At 38.3% G+C, this 19,420-nt stretch overlaps 1 protein-coding gene across 1 annotated transcript in view; it reads left to right on the forward strand.

Annotated features, from left to right (window-relative positions):
• Positions 1 to 19,420, forward strand: part of LOC126473141 (activating transcription factor 7-interacting protein 1) — a 185,331-nt gene that overhangs the window by 130,731 nt on the left and 35,180 nt on the right. The window contains exons 4-8 of the mRNA XM_050099999.1: positions 1,775 to 1,915; positions 3,287 to 3,397; positions 3,705 to 3,776; positions 14,095 to 14,295; positions 14,520 to 14,721. Coding sequence (XP_049955956.1) covers positions 1,775 to 1,915; positions 3,287 to 3,397; positions 3,705 to 3,776; positions 14,095 to 14,295; positions 14,520 to 14,721 — 727 coding nt within the window. The remainder of the gene's footprint in view (positions 1 to 1,774; positions 1,916 to 3,286; positions 3,398 to 3,704; positions 3,777 to 14,094; positions 14,296 to 14,519; positions 14,722 to 19,420) is intronic.

Below are 19,420 nucleotides of genomic sequence, written 5' to 3' on the forward strand. Positions count from 1 at the left end.
ATTAAAATACTTGAAGAAATATTGTTCTCATTACTCCACATTAAGATTATATTTAATACAAAAAAGGGGGTGCACAATGCTGCCACCAAAATTTTTGATCACTTACACAATCAAAATGTATAACAGACAGCAAAGTTATTATGAAAACAAACTAAGTTTGTCCTTGACTACTCATTCTACTCTGTAAAATAATTTATAATTTTGTATTGTGTAAAAGGAGACGAGTAGGAATTGACAACTCACAACAGCACTAAAACTTTTTGTAGATAATTAGCACACAGCATCTCTGTTGACCTTATCACCAATGGGGTGCTGAACTCTGGTATCCCTTTATCCCTAAAGAATCCTCATTGTTGGCATCTGCTGCCTCCTACTTCTGTCCACCACTTTGCCCTGCACGTGTCCTAAATAAATCTGGTCCAATCCTCCTATGAGCCTTATTTAGTTTTTTATCTACAAATTTGTCTTTAAACAATAGGGGGTAACTTACTATTGAAGAATGAATATCTTTTATCCTGGCAATGAAGGGGTATTTCTATTAGTTCCACGGAGTATCCATTTCATGATCATACCACCGCAGGTTTTCTGACAGAACACTGTATAACAATGTTATTGAGTATTAAAGATGTGTACTATGGCCCATACCAAATAATAAATGTACGGTACACACAAAATGGGAAAAATTTACGATAATTAGTGAAAACGTTGAATTATGTGTACAAATATTACTCGTTTAACTTTTAATAATGTCATTGGATGGGTAAAAAATCTACTCACCAAGTGGCAGCAGGAGAACACACACACAAAAGTTAGGAAAATGTACAAGCTTTTGGAGCCAGTGGCATCTTCTACTGGCAGAAGATGAGAAGAAAAGTGTTTTCTTCTCGTCCCACCCAGTAAGTCTCCCCTGACCTGGGGCCTTGGGTAACCTTTCTGCAATTCTCCTCATTTCCTAAACCTTGCCAGTATTTTCCCCTCTTCATTCCTTTTAAGCCCTTCTCCCAAGACACTCCAAAAGCTTGGAAATTTCCTTAATTTCCATATATGTTTTCTCTGCCACTGTTTCCTGAGTGGATTGTTTTACCTATCCAATTGTATTTTCATAAATTGTTTACTTTCATTTAAGTTTAGATTTTCATTGTGTTTAGGTAGCTTTGCTTAGTCATGTGGCAGTACCACAAGGCGTTTTGTTCCCTGAAAAACAAGTGATTTTGACATATTTGCAGTCCTATGTGTTTTTGTAGTGTGCTCTCCTCTCGAGCTTGATGTTCGACCTTTACACATTCATTATTTACAAACTGTATTGTACAATGAATGTGTAAAGGTCGAATGCAGGGATCTTGAGGTAAGTACCAAATGAAGGTGCACAGAATCTGCAGATAAGACATAATTGGTTTTCGTGGGAACAATGCACCTGATCTAAACACCGGAACTGCCACCTGGTAGAGCAAAGCCTCTGAAATGTATCGTAAATCAAAACTTAAAGATTAGTGACAGCATCACATTTTTTATTTATGTTTTAAACAGTCAGTTACTGAAAAAAATGAGAGTATGACATAAGTGAAATTAGTAATGACTGTATTAAATGCTTATTCACAGGTATAAATGAGGGCTAGGTCTTGGAATTATTCTTTATATGTATTGAAAGATGTTTCATACTATTATTAGACCATAAAAGTTAGTATGAAAGTCAGTTATGCTGCATTATGCACATGAGTGTTGTACTGAAGAACATAAAGGCTTATCAGCTAAAAATTGACTTCTCGTTTTACAGGAACTGGAGGAATTTTTCGTGGAAAAAATCTGTGAAGCTCTAGCCTATCGTCACGAAATAGGCTTACTGCGTCAGAAGCAGCAAGCTGTTGAAAATCAAATGGAGCTATGGCGAAAGAAGAGTTTAGCAATGTGTAAGCAGGTAAAAACATGTTTCCTGGAGAATTAATGCTACAATCTGCATGCTACTGGAAAGCAGTTCCTTAGTATTAAAACTGCAGTGGAACAGCATAATAAAGTAACTTGATTTCTTGTGCGCTGTATGACATAGATACTGAAATGTGAGTGTAGGTACTGTGCAAGAAACTGTCCTTTATTATCTAATCTGAACAGTAACTGATTTGCATTGGAAATAACAATACTTAATTGTTTGCTTGAATGTAAACAGTAAGATTTAAATTTAATAATTCATTCTTTGGAAAATGAAAATGTGCTGCAATAAACTTATTACGTAGATATCCCGTGGCGACTTTCATAGAGATGTTTGCCCGTCTAAAAATATTTGGAAATTGACAGGGTTTTTTCCTCATGGATTTAAAGACAATAATCAATGGTATGGAATAACCCCCTATTTCTTCAAATTTTCTGCTGCCTTCAGTATGAGGAGAGAGTTTTCTCTGTGTCAGTTGTCTTGTCGGAAATGCTGTGTTTGAATTTCAAGAATTCTTCTTTTAAATTCACTGCACTTTAGCCCACTTTGAATTGCATTTGTGACATATCTTCATTAGTAGCCCAATTACTTAATGTGTGTGTGGTTTTCATACTTTAGGAGAAGACCTTTTTGCCGAAAGCTCTAATGCCTAGTTGTCTTATTATGGTGCCTGTCTGTGACTTAAAACTTGTATGATTGTTAAAAAATTCTGTCCATACATAACATTGCTTGAAAAGATGTGGACAAAGACCTCTTTGGGCATGTGAGCATTAAAACTGTTAACCATGTAATAGTTAATCATGCATTATTATTATTATATAACGGAGATGCTGAATCATGGATAGGCACAACAAAAAGGGTGTCACAAATAAAGCTTTTGGTCAATAAGGCCTTCGTCAACAATCTCACACACACACACACACACACACACACACACACACACACACACACACACACACACACACACAGTCGTGTGGTGTGAGTTGTGTTTGTGCGTGTGCATTGCACGCCTGCGCTATTGCGTGCGTGTCTGTTTTTGACATAGGCCTTAATGGCTGAAAGCTTTTTTTTTTGTGATAGTCTTTTTGTTGTGCCTATCTGTGACTCAGCATCTCTGCTGTATGGTGAGTAGCAACTTCCCTGTTCATAATATTGTTACATTCCATCCTGAATTTTCCGTTGTTTGATATTATTATTATTATTATTATTATTTGTATCATGAGTTTGTGACTGGTCCTTTCAAAACACTGTGTGAGAACAAGTATCAAAAATCTCTTGTAATCTAATTGAAAAAAAAAAAAATTGTACAGATTGTTTGAAGTGTCTCTACTTACACAATATGGCCTTCATTCTAATTACAAGGTTAGAGACATGGAGCTGGTAATGAAAAGGTACCAGAATGATATGAAGACACGGAAAGATCGACCTGTGATTCCTGTGAAGGTGACTAGATCAGTAGGACTCCAAGTACATGTGAGTATATGTACTGTGTTTTCATGCCCATAAATGGGAAGAATTTCGGTATTGTAACTGTAAGATAGTTGTTACCGTATTAAACACTTAGCATTAGGTATCTTTGTGGGCATTTCCCAGTGACAAGGAGCTAATTCTGCTTTCGTATCCATTTTGAATGGCTAACATTCCACATTTACTGTTAAAATTTTTCATTTTTTGTCAGGGAGGTTCAGTTATTTCATCACTTGATAGTTTATTGTAGTGTTTAGGAAAGAAGAAAGGAAAACATAATGGATATTGACTTCTTAATTTTTTGTGTTTTTAGGATGTAGCGTCTGACCCTTCAAGGGCCCTCCTCCACAAAAGAAAAAGAATGGAACAGCAAGTTTCGTCAGTGGTAAGTTTTCTGTAGCCTTCTGAAGAGATGTGTAGAATGGAAGTTCTGGAAGAATGCTAAGATACATTGATGAAGGGGGGGGGGGAAGTAGTTTAAAATTCTGAGAATGTAAGTCTATTAACAGCATTTCGAGTGTTGCATTGTATATGTTATGTTCTGGGAGTGATGTTAGTATATATTCATCGTGGATATAAGTTCCTGTAAGCAAATGTCAATATTTGTCCTGTGTAATTAAGTTTTATTGTAGATTTGTTGTGCTGTTTGTGTGGTACTACTTGTCGGTGTGCAGTATGAACATTAATCCATGGTGCGGGCCCATTTTTTTGCATCCAACACAGACTGAATCCTCCTGAGAATCTGTATGTACTAGATGTTAAAAAGCTACATACACAGAATTTTAGTGCATCTAGAGGAGATAAAAATATTTTCTATGTGACAAAAATATCACAGGTGCACTGTTTCTCTGCTAGGTGTCTGTGCAGGCTTCTGGCACTAGCAGTGGTAGGTGGTGCTGTTGAAACTACTGTCGATGAATATTGTTTTAGAGATTTTGCTGAAAACTGCATCCATTTGCGTAAATATACAGCTGGCACCTGTGTGCTAATACTTGTCTAACACACTCAAAACTACCAAATGTTTTCATAAACAACCGCTGCCGCTTCAGCCATATGCTTCATCCCCTACTATAGAAAGAAATCCATAGGAGTGAGGTCGGGAGAACATGGTGATGGCCATGGTACTTCCCCATCCTTCCCACTTCAACAGTTTGTGAGTGTAATGGAGCCCCGTCAGGCTGGAATCACAATGGTTACATGAATCCCACCAATGGTACCCACACCAAATTGTGAATATTCCTGCATTCAAAATGTCTGTTTTGCATACTAACAAGGCTGTACAAGGGTTACCTGACATTCCCCAACATCTCTGGTAGTACTTATGGAGAAAGATACAGTAATTTCCTCCACAGAACGTGTTAGGCATAAGATATGGCCCACTCAGGTCGTCATGAACAATTTTAGCCAGCACATTTATAGCAAATCTGTTAGCAGTGAAACAAATGAGTTGCATTAGGATTTTCCAACTTCCAAAGATGGCTGCTATATATTTGTCTCCTTATGAAGGCAGCCAAGTCCATGAGCAAAGCACTTCTGTGGAAGTCAAGAATATTTACAATTTGGTGTAAATACCAGTGGCAGAGTTCTGCCAAATGGGCATCTATTTTTCTAGCTATAATTAGAATGATAATCTGATTACCCACAGTTACATCCTATTCTTGGCAACTGCTTCATTTAATACTACTGTATCATCAGTGAGTTTGAGGAATGAAAAACAACCGTATTATAGTGGGACTGAATTCTTTCACTGTCACCATTGTTTGTGGTGTCCACAATAAATCCAAACAATGTTTAGCAAACATTCTGTATTCACTTCTGTTTGAATGATCATAAAAACATTGATCACATCAACTGTTACATTCCTTCAGCTCCTTCTCAACAGTCTCTTTTGAGACACGCATACCCACTAGGCACTGTGTGTGTTGCTACAGTTGAGATACTCAGAAGTGTCTCAGTTTGAGAATCTTTAGCACTATTCAAAATGACATTTCTAAGATAAAATGCATGGGCCAAAGCCCCAAGTTCCTTACAGTTGTTTTCCTTGCTTCAGAATGCTGTAAACTTACTTTTGGCAAAGTTATTTGACTTGAAAAGAGAGATCTTTACAAACTGTTTGCTCCCAAAACAATTTGCACGGCATTTTTTGTTGAGTATGAATATTGTCCCTCACATGTGTCTGCAGAGTTTAATTCTAGGTTGTTTGATTTAAGATACAGCATGTGATGTGGATATTTTGGTCCATCAAGTAATGTTAGCAGATCCACAAACCTGGCATGATCATGAACAAACACCATGTCTGTCTGAATTGTGTTCACATCTGTGTCAATTTTTTTTTTTTTTTTTTATAAAATTCACACCACTATTGCTAGTATGTGTCATATCTGGCAACTGGAAAAACTGACAACCTCATGGAAGTAATTTTCCAAATAAAATACAGCTCCAAACTGGCTATTCCAACGAGTCACAATAAAATTTTTGTTTCTTTTACATTTCCACTGTTGGACTTTAAAAACTGAATGTATTTATATTTTCACTTCCGGGTGTTTAAGAAAGCAGATTTTACCATTGTCACAACTTGATATGTCAGACATAGCTATAGTCAAGCACTTGCTGACCAAACTGAGCTTGTGTGCCCAAAATTGTATGTGCATTAGTTGATATCAGTTATGACCTTAAATGTTTCGTAACATAGTGTCGTATATGGAGCACTGTCACTTACTAGAGCCTGTACTGCTTCATATGGGACTTTGTGATCACTTATCATCTCTAATATTAATAGAGATCAGTTCTTTGAATTATCTGACTTGATGAGGAATTTCATTGCAGCAAGGAATAACTTGAAGTCTTCAAAGTCTAACACCTGAAACAGGACAGCGAAAACACAGCATCCCATCCTTTCTGTGGTTTTGTCACACAAGATGTATATTTTTCTCCCAGCTACAGCTTCACTTGTGCACTTTTGTGCTCAGAGGCAATTTCTAGAAACAGTGAAACACAAGTCACAAAATAAACACCATAGTCATAATCTGACTAGAAGTTAGTTTTGGCAGTAAAATTAGTGTAGTAGATCTGCTGTTTTACAAGTTCATTTTATTCAGTATAAAATGGTTATTGGAACTTGGTAATGCATTTATTACATCTAACAGTCATTGCTTTTTTTTTTTTGCACTGCATGTTCCAGCAAGTAATTATCATCAAGCATGTAGTCTTCCTGTATTATGGCATCTTAAGTACTGCTGTAATTAACACTTGAAAATTTTGTTACTGGTGAATCTTGTCCAAGTGTGAAGTAATTATGACAAAATCTTGGAGTGTATTTTGTGCAAGTGATCATTACCATATGATTTTCTACAACAGATGACTTTCAAAATTATGTTAGTCACTTTCCCGTTTGGCAGTATCTGTAAAGTAAAGTAGGTTGGTAAGGATAAAATAAGATGTTCATGTGACTTTATAGAGGACACTGCATGCCACACTAGACATGCTATATCGCAGCAGTAAAAAGCGCTTCTATAGATAACGTCAAGACATGAAATGAATAAAACTCATAAAATGCAGTAAACGTTTTGGTATATGAAAAAGTAAACTACCTCTTTTTACGAATATACTGTAGCAAATAATCTGATGCACAAGGTCTAGAATTTTTTTTTTTTGTGTGTGCTGTGAAACTTAACTTTCAACATTAATTCATAAATCTTAGATGGAAAATTGTCAATGAGAAAACTAGCATGATAAGGACTACAGTATTAACTTACCTGTTTTGTGAATTTCTCATTTTTTCGGCAGCTTATTTTGAAACAAAGCTCGCTACACCAGGTATCACAATATAATACAAAATGTGATTTAAAAAAAATATATCACCCATTTGAGAAATAGTTTTGTCAATTGGATAATTCCTCTTGAATTTAAGACAAAAGTGACCAGAAGGCTTGAATATGCCATTTCATTCACTACTTAAGTTCTGCAAATGATGATATATTCATGTTGTGCACAAAACTCACGTGTTTTTCATGTAAGACTTAATGCACCAGACCCAAAGAGTGCCTGTTTCCCTTACTTCTATTGTACACCACAATCTAAAGTTACAAACACAAATTGTGAATGTGACAAATATTTCTTACACAGTCTTCCCACATTACACATCATCGTTAGATAATTCTGAAGTCCATGACCATAATGCATCATTTTCCAACTTGCATTTAAAAATGTGTCAACAGTATTTTTTGAAAATGTCTTTGTCTTGTTTTCTTCTTTTAGCACCACTTAAGCATTCAACAATTGATGATTGCCTCTTTTGAGAAGCAGTAACATTTTCTTGACAGTGGGTGTAAAGCTTCTCTGATGTAATCTTTCTTCTCCCACTTATTTTGACAGGTGCAAAATTTGCTGAGCACTATCTGTGAATCTGTGGCATCTAAATCACAACTCACATACTGCTGTACCTGTCATATGCATTCATAGGCGTGCAAACCATAATTCACATACAAGCAACGAAACAGTAAAAACAAAATGATCTGAGAGACAGATTTTTGGATTCGACATGGTGGCTGGCGAGGGTAGCAGAATAGATCATCAAACTACATTGACCAGCATTAATTGCTCTCTTGTCACTACCAGCAGTAATTAGAAGGCAACATTGTGTTTAGGGCAACTGTATCTATAAAACCAGTAGTAACATGCAGAGTTAATGACTCTTGAATTGTTTAGTGTAGTTGAGATTGAAGTCGTCATATTTGTTGACATGTGAGAAACAATCATTATGTCTTTGGCCAGCTAAAATTGGTCGTGACAGTATAGCAATACCAAGTCAATGTATATCAACTTCTATTCATTGAGTTATTTCAGTTAATTACCTTGTCAACAATCTATTTATATGCAGAAAATAAAGTTACCTCTAAATGCTGCAGATAGAATAATTTATTTGGATATATTTCGCACAAAAATAGCATTTATTAGGCAGTTTTGAATTTTTTTGCATTTTGACTCAATTCGCACCTAAATTTGCTTTTATTACAAATGCAAACTTTTCCTGTCCATAGTCATCAGTTAATAGAACTTATACCTTCTGAGACTGAGTGAAATATATCTGTCTTGTGCATAACAATCCACACATTAATGTTGGTGGTATTTAGTCTCTTGGCTTTGGACCATGTGCTGGTACTGGATTTGCCCTAAGTTCACTATGATACAGCTTCCTTAAACTGAACAGTTTACACACTGTTGAGTTCTGCTGGTTTCACAAAAGCAACCATCAACTCTTTGAGAAATGTTTGTTAACCTCTTCCGTGGTAATTGTTTTGCATACAGACGCTTTGTTGCTAGAATATTGCAGTATACCTCCCTATAAATGAGATGCTTGTCAGATAACTTGTTTCGAGTCTAATCAGCATTAAAGAACCTGTAACCATCAGTTGTCCATGTAAACATGACGTTACACAAACAGAAATAATTCAAAAATATCAAAAAATTATAGGATTTAGCCCAATAAGTGTAACTAGATCGAGAATGGTTCAATTTTATTGTTTTCTAACCTAGAGCCTGTTGCTTTGTTTGTGTAGACTGTATGATTTGCACAGACTTTCATGTTTTTCACAAACTGCAACACCTTCTGAACTTCCCACACTAAGGCTACAGAAGCATGGTCTTTGCAAATGTACTTTTCACCGAAAAGTGATTTTGTTAGCTTGAGTAAAATGGTTCTGTTACCATGCCTCTTGCATTCTTATGGTGGGTCCATAGGAAATGTCATCCTCTAACACACATTTCTTTATATCTGACAGAGAAATGAAATACCAGTTTTCATAGCTTAAAAAGTTTTTCGTTGTAACGAAATATTTCTTAACCATATTATGAAAAGGACAGTTGCTACTCACCATCTAGCGGAGATGCTGAGTCATAGGTAGGCACAACAAAAAGACAGTCAGAAAATAAGCTTTCAGCCAACAAGGCCTTCATCGGAGATAGCGAGCAAGTGCGTGCAGGCGCGCCCCCCCCCCCCCCCCCCCCACACACACACACACACACACACACACACACACACACACACACGCGCGCGCGCACGATTGCAGTCTCTGGCTACTGGGTGAGAAACTGCCCCTATGCCCCCTAAAAGGCTTGAGGATGTAGAAGGCAATGTAAACTATTATATTTAAGACACATAATGTGTATCCACAGGACATGCAGCCTGTAATTGAAAAAGTGTCATAACGATCTCCGGGAGGTGGCACCCAAGGGGGGAGGTGACCATGAGAAAGATTGAATAACCAACAAAAGGGCAATGTTCTAAGAGTCGTGGCATTGAATGTCAGAAGCTTGAACATGGCAGGGAAGCTGGAAAACCTGAAAAGGGAAATGCAAAGGCTCACTCTACATATAGTGGGGATGCGTGAAGTGAAATGGAAAGAAGAGAAGAATTTCTGGTCAGATGAGTATACAGTAATAGCAACAGCAGCAGAAAATGTTATAATGGATGTAGGATTTGTTGTGTACAGGAGATGAGAGAGCGTGTGTTACTGTGAACAGTCCAGTGATTGGGTTGTTCTCATCAGAATTGACAGCAAACCAATACTAACAATGACAGTTCAGGTATTCATGCCGATGTTGCAAACTGTAGATGAAGACGAAGAGAGAGGGAAAGTATATGATGGTATTGAATGGGTAATTAAGTACATAAAGGGAAATGAAAATCTAATAGCTGTAGGGGACTGGAATGTTGTTGTAAAGGAAGGAGTAGAAGGAATGCTTATGGGACAATATTGGCTTGGTGATAGGAATGAGAGAGGAGAAAGACTGAGTTTTGTAATAAATTCCAGCAAGTAGAAGTGAGTACTTTGTTCAAGAATCACAAGATGAGAAGGTGCGCTTGGAATAGACTGGGAGATGCAGGAAGATATCAGTTAGATACACCATGGTCAGACATATTACGAAATCATGTACTGGATTGTAAGGCATACCCAGGAAAAGATATAGACTCAGATCACAATATAGTAGTGATGAAGAATAGGCTGAAGTTTAAGAGATTGGTCAGGAAGGATCAATACACAAAAAAGTGGCATATGGAAGTACTAAGGAATGAAGAGATGTGATAGAAGTTCTCATAAGTTTTTAGATGCTGCAATAAGGAATAACTCAGTAGACAGTACAGTTGAAGAGGGATGGACATGTCTAAAAAGGGCAATGACAAAAGGTGGAAAGAAAACATAGATACAAAGAAGGAAGCCAAGACAAAATTGCTGCATGAAAAATGTGAAGAAATCGAAAAAGAAATGATTGCCGGAAGGACTCGTTCAGCATATAGAAAAGTCAATACAACCTTCATTGAAATGGTAGTAACGTTAAGAGTGCAACTGGAATTCCACTTTTAAGTGTGGAGGTGGGAGCTGATAGGTGGGGAGTACATTGATGGCCTCTATGAGTGAGAAGATTTACCTGATGTAATAGAAGGAAAAACAGAAGTAGATTTAGAAGAGAGAGTGGATCCAGTATTAGAATCAGAATTTGAAAGAGCTTTGGAAGACTTAAAAGCTCAAATAAGGCACAAGGGATGGATAATATTCCATCAGAATATCTAAAATCATTTCGGGGAAGTGGCAGCAGATAGACTATTCACTTTGGCGTGTAGAATGTATGAGTATGGTGATATACCATCTGACTTTTGGAAAAACATTGTCCCCACGATTCCGAAGACTGCGATAGCTGTCAAGTGCGAGAATTATTGCACAATCAGTTTAGCAATTCATGCATCCCAAATTTCTGACAAGAACAATATAGATAAAAATGGAAAAGAAACTAGAGGCACTGTTAGATGATCAGTGTGGCTTCAGGAAAGGTACGAGAGAGGCAATTCTGACGTTGCGTTTAATAATGGAAGCAAGACTAAAGAAACATATTGTCGACCTGGAAAAAGCATTCTACAGTTTCAAATAGTGGAAGATGGTTGAAATTCTGAGGAAAATATGGGGCAAGCTTACAGGAGAGACAGGTAATATACAAGAGCCAAGAGGGGATAAGAAGAGCAGAAAACCAAGAACGAAGTGCTTGGATTAAAGTTTAAATGTAAAATTCCATCATCATTGGTTCAGAGATGGGTTCATTGCTATTAAAACTATGTAATGCAATCATGGATTCATCATCCACATAGACAAGGCAATGAGAAATTTAGTACTTACCAAGTTCAAGCCAATAAATTGATGCCATTGTCTTCGCTGTCAGATTGTAATGAGTATGTCCCACAAAGGTTTATTACAAAAGGCTCCATAATACAGTCCCTACTAATTACTGTTAATAGTCCTTGGCCTGTAATTTTTCTGCGTGTCTTACACAATCTGCCCATGCCCATGCTCTCAATCACTGCATGCATAAGACTCCCGACATCTGCAGTTTTAAAAGTATTGTTATTTTATGCATCATAAACTTTCAAATGGGGCACATTTCATCATGATGGGATTGTAATAGCAGTGTTACGGTGGTGGGCTAATTCCTTGGTGCCCATGTTGTTCAGCGATCTTTCCTATCTCATAGGTACTTGCATTGACAGGCAGCATCAATTCTGCTCTAGTTCAGATGGATTGTGAAGGATGTTATTGCCCAATATCCAAACGATAATACCAGATTTCCTGGTATGGGACTTCATTCAGTTGCACTGAGTGGACATTCGCGTTATCCCTCACAATAACTGAATTTGGTTGAGGTATGGAAATAACAGCTTTATAAGCCATTTTTTAAATACACTGTACGTCGTCTCACTCTTGTAATCCACAGAACTGTTTGACTCTGAAGCCTTAAATATTAGTTCATTTTTGCGAATAAATCTTCTCTTTCCTGACCCTGCAAGTACAATAGTAAAGCAACTACCATTGAATATTGCAACTGTAAGACCACCACACCCCATCATTCATTTCTCAGCACAATGTCCTTGCATGATTCTGGTTCGTATAGATTTTGTCCAAGTAATGAGTGATATGTCACACTGTCTCGAATCTCCTGCATTCTTCTTAAAAATACAGGCCATGAAGCAACAGTATCACTTCTCTCCATAAGAAATTTTCTTGCACCGTTCATCGTATGGTATCAAAAGCCCATCCTTAGCATTGTCCATTGACTGTCACTAAAATCCAAGTGTGAAACAAAATTGTCTGCAATCAGGTATTTGCCTCTTGAATACATACCAAATCTTGTATCAAGTAAAATGTTCTCAGAAAGTAATCCAGGTCACCTACTTCTTCCATATGATTGCATTGGTGCCCTGGCAATTTAAAAGACACTGACCCAGTGGCTTTGATAGGTTTGTTCGCATTGCTTGAGATAAACACAACACCCAACACCTGGGTTTTCCTGGCTATTGACAATGTAGGGAATGAGCTCCACATGGTGATGAGCTGTCTGCTTCAGCCTCCCTCTGTTGAAGTTATGGTCTCTGAGCACTGCAGTTCACAAAGAGTTTCACAGGATTCAATTTTGGGTCCAGTCCTATTCCTCTTATATATATGTGAATGACCTTCCACTTAACATTCAACAAGCAAAATGTGTACTTTATGTGGTTGATAGTAGTGTTACAATAAATCCCATTAGAGAACAAAACACAGAAGTGATTGTTAATGACTATTTACAAATAATTATTTAGTGTTTCTCTGAAAATTGATTGACCCAAAATTTGGAGAAAAACACTATATGCAATTCTGGATAACAAATAGAATTATACCAACAATTGATGTAGTACATGTCCAGTAAATATGGTAGAATCCTCCAAATTTTTGGCTGTACATATTGATGAAAACTTGAACTGTAAGAAGCAATTAGTGAGCTCAAACAGTTAAATTAGCTACTTTTGCTCTTCATGCAATTGCTAGTTTTGAAACAAACAAATCAACTATCTGAAACAAGCAAATCAGTTGTCTGACACATTTTCCACATTTCCACTCAGTAATTTCTTCTATAGTATTTATCTGGGGCTATTCATCATATAGCAAGAAAATACTGATTCTACAAAAATGAGCAGTAAGAATATTATGTGGTGTTCACTCACGGACATCATATAGGTACCTGTTCAAGGAGAAGCTGTCAGTGGCTCAGAAAGGAGCTCAACACACACCAACAAAAATTTTTGGTCGTTTGCCCAGTAACATAAAATTTGTGACGGGTGGTATGGAAATGCCTCCCGTCGGGTAGGGCATTTGAAGACAGCTTTAAATCTAATTTAAAACATGAGATGAGATGTAGGTGCTTGTGTAGGACTAAACACAATTATGTGTTCATTAATGTTAACATTAATCATGTATACATAATTATCTTGTAAATTGACTCATTACACATCATTTTGATAAAAGAATCATTCAAATGGCTTATGGAACATTTAACAAACTGACTAACCACTTTCCTGCACAGCGTCTTTTGGCACCAAGGACTTCTTTCTTCTGCAGTACTTATCTTTCTCCCTAAGCTCCTACCATTCCCCTCCAGTCATCTTGATGCTTTGTGCTCTTCCTCCTCCTTTAAGTAGCTCTCCTAAGTTCCTCTTCTTAGTCCTCAGTGCACCTGTTTATGCCTTTCTCCATCTGGTTGCTGTCACCCTGTTGTATATGGCCTTGAACTCTTCTCGTGACTAATGAGCAATGCATTTTGTCTGCTTTTGATGTCATAAATATATATCTGATGTTGAAATGCAAGGTTTGGTGGCTTTAATTTGCATTTCTTTTGTGTTACAGAATACGGTGCAGAGGCAAAGCCCTCAGTCTCCTATTGCATCGAATATTTCTACTGTGCCCACAACACAGAGTGCTTCAGTTTCTACACGTGGAACTACATCATCACCTCAGTACTCTAGAACAGCAACAAGTACGAACAATCAGACAAATGTGCCAGCGGCAGCCACTCGTGTACCACCGAAACCAAATAGTGGCTTAAAAGTAAGATGGAAATACATATCAATGGTGGTAATGATGGGCTTAGGTCTTAAGCGTATTTTTAACCGTAAGAAATTTTGTCCGTGTGTGTGTGTGTGTGTGTGTGTGTGTGTGTGTGTGTGTGTGTGTGTTTTTTGGGGGAGGGGGGGGGGGGGGAGAGTGAGTTACAGATTAGGTTGTCATGCTTTTACACAAATTTTAATGCCTATTGTGTATTCTTATTTCAGACTTTGATGCCTAGGCAGCAGTCAGTCAGTGTAAACACCAATACATCTACCACTAGCCCATCCTCAGCAAACAATTCACGTGTCCAACAAATGACACGTTCAAAGGTTGCGAGCACTGCAGGTAACAGTCCTGTTGGGACTGTCAACAAAAGTTCACGTCAAGTAATAGATTTAACTGATGACGGAGATCGCGGGCGTTCAGGTGAGAAGACATTTTATGTGTGTCGGTAAAAAATTTTTGCTTTGGGTGTCCTGCTATTTAAGCAAGTAACAGTTGTGGTTTCTAGGAAAGGTTCACAATTTAGTTAAACTGTTCTGGTCATGTATTCCCATTTTGGAATAGAATGTAACCTGCGTGGCAGACATAGGTTTTGCTTATTGGTCTCTTCTATGCTATAGTAATGAGAAGTGTTTCCAACGCTATCTCATGCCAGACATTGCGATGTAACTTCATATATTATGTGATTAAAAGTATCCAGGTACCTGGTTGAAAATGACTTAAAAATTCATGGCACACTCCATCAGTAATGCGGGAATTCAGTATGGTGTTGGCCCACCCATAGCCTTAATGACAGCTTCCACTTCCACAGGCATACATTCAATCAGGTGCTGGAAGGTTTTTTGGGGAATCGCAGCCCATTCTTCACGGAGCGCTGCACCGAGGACAGGTATCGATGTCTGTCGGTGAGGCCTGGCACGAAGTTGGCATTCCAAAGCATCCCAAAGGTGTTCTATAGGAGTCAGGTCAGGACTCTATGCAGGCCAGTCCATTACAGGGATATTATTGTCGTGTAACCAATCCACCACAGGCTGTGCATTATGAACAGGTGCTCGATCGTGTTGAAAGATGCAGGTGCCATCCCCGAATTGCTCTTCAACAGGGGAAAGCAAGAAGGTGCTTAAAACATCAATGTAGGCCTGTGCTGTTATAGTGCAAGCCCCCTCCATGAAAAACATGACCACACCACACCACCACTGCCTCCGAATTTTACTGTTGTAACTACACGTGCTGGCAGATGACACTATCGTCAGGCATTCACCATATCCACACCCTGCCATCGGATAGCCACATTGTGTACTGTGATTTGTCACTCTACACACAATTTTTCCCCTGTTCAATTGTCCAATGTTTACGCTTCTTACACCGAGTGAGGCATTGTTTGGCATTTACCAGTGCGATGCGTGGCTTATGAGCAGCCGCTCAACCATGAAATCCAACTTTTCTCACCTCCTGCCTAACTGTTATAGTACTTGCAGTGGATCATGATGTAGTTTGGAATTCCTGTGTGATGGTCTGGATAGATGTCTGCCTATTACACATTATTGACCCTCTTCAACTGCCTGCAGTCTGTCAGTCAACAGACGAGGTCAACCTGTATGCTTTTGTGCTGTACATGTCCCCCTCACGTTTCCACATCACCATCACATCGAAAACAGTGGACCTAGGGATGGTCAGGAGTGTGTAAATCTCGCATACAGACGTACGACACAAATGACACCCAATCATCTGAGCACGTTCGAAGTCTGTGAGTTCTGTGGAGCTTCCCATTCTGCTCTATCTCCATGTCGAATGACTGCTGAGGTCGCTGATATGGAGTACCTGGCATTAGGTGGCAGCACTATGCACCTAATATGAAAAACTTATGTTTTGGGGGGTGTCCGGATACTTCTGATCACGTAGTGTATGATGATATAATGTTAAATATGCCATGGCTCTTGTGCCAAAGATTCTGATTCACATTTACAGCAAATTTTGACAAAGTTCAATAAGGTGATGCACCTCTGTTTTGGTTTTCTACACTTAACATGTCACTTCACAGGCAGGCATCCTTCGCATCTTTAAAAGCATATACCTCCCGTTGCACCAATCATGGCATGCAACCTTTCAGACAAGCCACTGATTAGTGCTGCAATGTCCTCTTGAGGAATGTTTCCCATTCCTTCAAGGATGCTTCATGTATTTCCCCTGTTGTCTCTGAAGAATGCTGATGGGCCTTCCTCCCTACCTGATCCCATATGTGCTCAGTTTAATGTTAAACTGTCATTAGTAAAGAGAGGGAACGGCACAACACCCTCCAAAAGGATTTCATCTACATACCAGTGTACAAGTACAATGGGCTCCCATGCTCCACAAAGATCAAATCTGTTCTTGCAGTCATACTGATTCCCGCACACATCATCAGAGAACTACCCTTGAAAATTGTCCTGGGTGAGAATGTGCAAGGGGTATCCGTTTCTCCAATCCTCCTTCAGACCCCAATTTACCATCAGATGACTGCAGGTCAAATCACAGCTCATCAGTGAACAACACTTGCTCCCATTGTGGGATCAGCTAGGAAGCCAGGCCCACAGCATCCTTCAGAGATCCTAGAGGACCTATGAGAGGCCGTCCTGAAAGAATGGGAGATGATTCCTCCAGAGGACACTGCAGCACTAATCGGGAGCATGCCGGAAGTGTTGAGTGCTGTGATTGCTGCAACAGAAAATAATATATTGCTTTTATAGATGCACAGGTGGTCTGCTTGCTCTTGTGGGATGTAGTCAAGCTGTGTGATGCTCTGGCCAGTTCTAGGCCCATAGCATTTCTCCTGGATTGAAGATTGGCTTCTTTCACACTTCTTTGGATGGTTCTCTCACTAACATTAACCGCTCAGACTTGGTGAAATAGATTTCATGCTTCGATGTGCACCTCGCCCCTGATTAACTGGAGATGATGATTGCAAAACTGGTATTACACTTATCTTGATAGGAGGGACTGCTTGTGGTTTTGATCATTAATTTTATGTATATTCATATTCAAAAGCAAGGAATACATATTCTTAAAAATGCATAACTGTAAGCAAATGATTTTAAATGAATAATTAACAGTTACACTATTACACTGTATTAGTAGTCTCTGACTTTAGCTGCTATAGAATAGATATTCATGAAGCAATGCATATTCCTACCCTTTTTCAAATGATATTCTTAATCATTTTAGCTCAGATGTTGTTGTTAATATTTCCTCTTGAAATAACTACTCTGTCTTTATGTATAATTATTGAATTTAGCAAAACTCATTTTTCTGAGGTGTTGGATACTATCTACCGTACTTATCGCAATGATTTGGTGTAGAAGGTTGTGAAAAATCAATCCAGTTTCAACAAAGTGACTAAAAACTGTTCTTCAGTTTCCAGTGGTTCCATAAATGCATACAAAGATGTGACTAAATGAGTTCTTAGGAAAGGTATCTAATCATTCTGGCCGTAACTCAGCGCCCAGTACTAAACAATAGCACCGGTTACTCCCACAGCAAAGCACTTCAGAATATTAAAAGCCCTCAAGGCAAATCACACAAGCCTGCAGTCATAAGACTAGGAGACACTGCTCTTTGTAGGCAAGACTTTGCAATGCAGACCATTCTGTACAAGATAACAATTGGATATTCCTCCAATTTCAGATAATCTTTCTTCGACCCCACTCTAAAACCCAGAATTGAGCTGCTCATAAAACTATAATCCATAAGTGCTTGTTAAAGTTAGTTCAACCTTTATTTCTTCCCTAATCCTGGGTTCAAATGCTACGAGATTAGACAAGTTTTGTTGTTTTACACTTCAATAAAATTACTGAAAATTGCTAGTGAAGGGAACTCCGTTAAATTATAATTAAAAATACTACCTAGAACAGACTCAATCACTGTTCTGCTAAGGCTCCAAGATCCACCCCTTAGGCATTTGTTGCTCCATTCAGATGGATCAATAGCTTGACTGAAACTGTGGTCAGCTCAGGACGAAAGCTCAGCCTCAGGACCACGAAGCCCATATTAAAATACTATGGAACCATTTACAATTGACAAAACAATGCCATTTTTCAAACTTTTAACAGCAGTTCTGCTTAAGCAGATGGTGTCATCATCTCCATGTGGCTAGCTTCTCTGCTGCAGATTATGGTTTTCTGCCAAGGAGTTTCCTCTTCGATGTTGCACATCAGCATCTGCATTCACTCAGCTCCTCTCTCTTTATTCATCTATAACATTATGTACTTTAAAAAAAAAAATCATACTAGCAAGAAATCAGTTGCTTACCATCAATCTCTAATTGAGTTGTGCTACAGTTTTTCTCAAGATGACAACAACTCTACTTTCGCCCGTCACAAATGTCAGTTGTTGTTTCAGTTGGAGAGAACTCGAAGTTGTAAGAAGTGGTAATCTCTTGCCAACGTTGCTCTTCTCAAGCCTGACCGTTTTGTCCTTGCATATGCTCGTGTTTCCCTGTACCTTCTTACAATTCTGGAAATTGTGGAAGATGTAGTTCTTAACACTCTGCAGTGTAATACATGCTCTGAGCATTTTCCACCAGAGCAACGTCTTCAGGGTGTCATGGCATGTTTACTCTACGAAGCTGATAATGATCACAGAAAGATATCACAAAAACATGTGATTGAAAGGAGAACAACACAACACAAGATACAATGATAAGTGCAACAAGAGTATCCAGTAATCTGTTTTTAAGGTTACACAGCTAAAACAAGGCTAGTGCAATAAACGATTGAAACTTCGTTGATTGCTCACAAAGCAAGACCAATAACTAGGAACCGGAACCTACCATCTATTTTTGGCAAACTTCACTTTTTTTTATTTGTAAACTATTATATGCACTAACATAAAAGGTTATTGTGCTACATGAGTGAAGATGAACAAAGCCTTAGTTCTTTGAAATTGGCTTTTAAAAAAAAGTCTTGATGGGAACTTTTTGACTGGATTGTTTGCATTTGTAAAACCTTCAACACTTTTAGTTCCAAAATGGCCTTTGTTTTCTTGGTTTGGCAGTATTTAAGCTTTCAAGAATGACTGTCTGTTTAAAAGCAGCAGCATTTTCCCATCAGTAAACCAAATGTGTCACCGAATTAAGGTGTTTCTGGAC

The sequence above is a fragment of the Schistocerca serialis genome, chromosome 4, assembly GCF_023864345.2.
Source record: "Schistocerca serialis cubense isolate TAMUIC-IGC-003099 chromosome 4, iqSchSeri2.2, whole genome shotgun sequence".
Classification (NCBI taxonomy): domain Eukaryota; kingdom Metazoa; phylum Arthropoda; class Insecta; order Orthoptera; family Acrididae; genus Schistocerca; species Schistocerca serialis.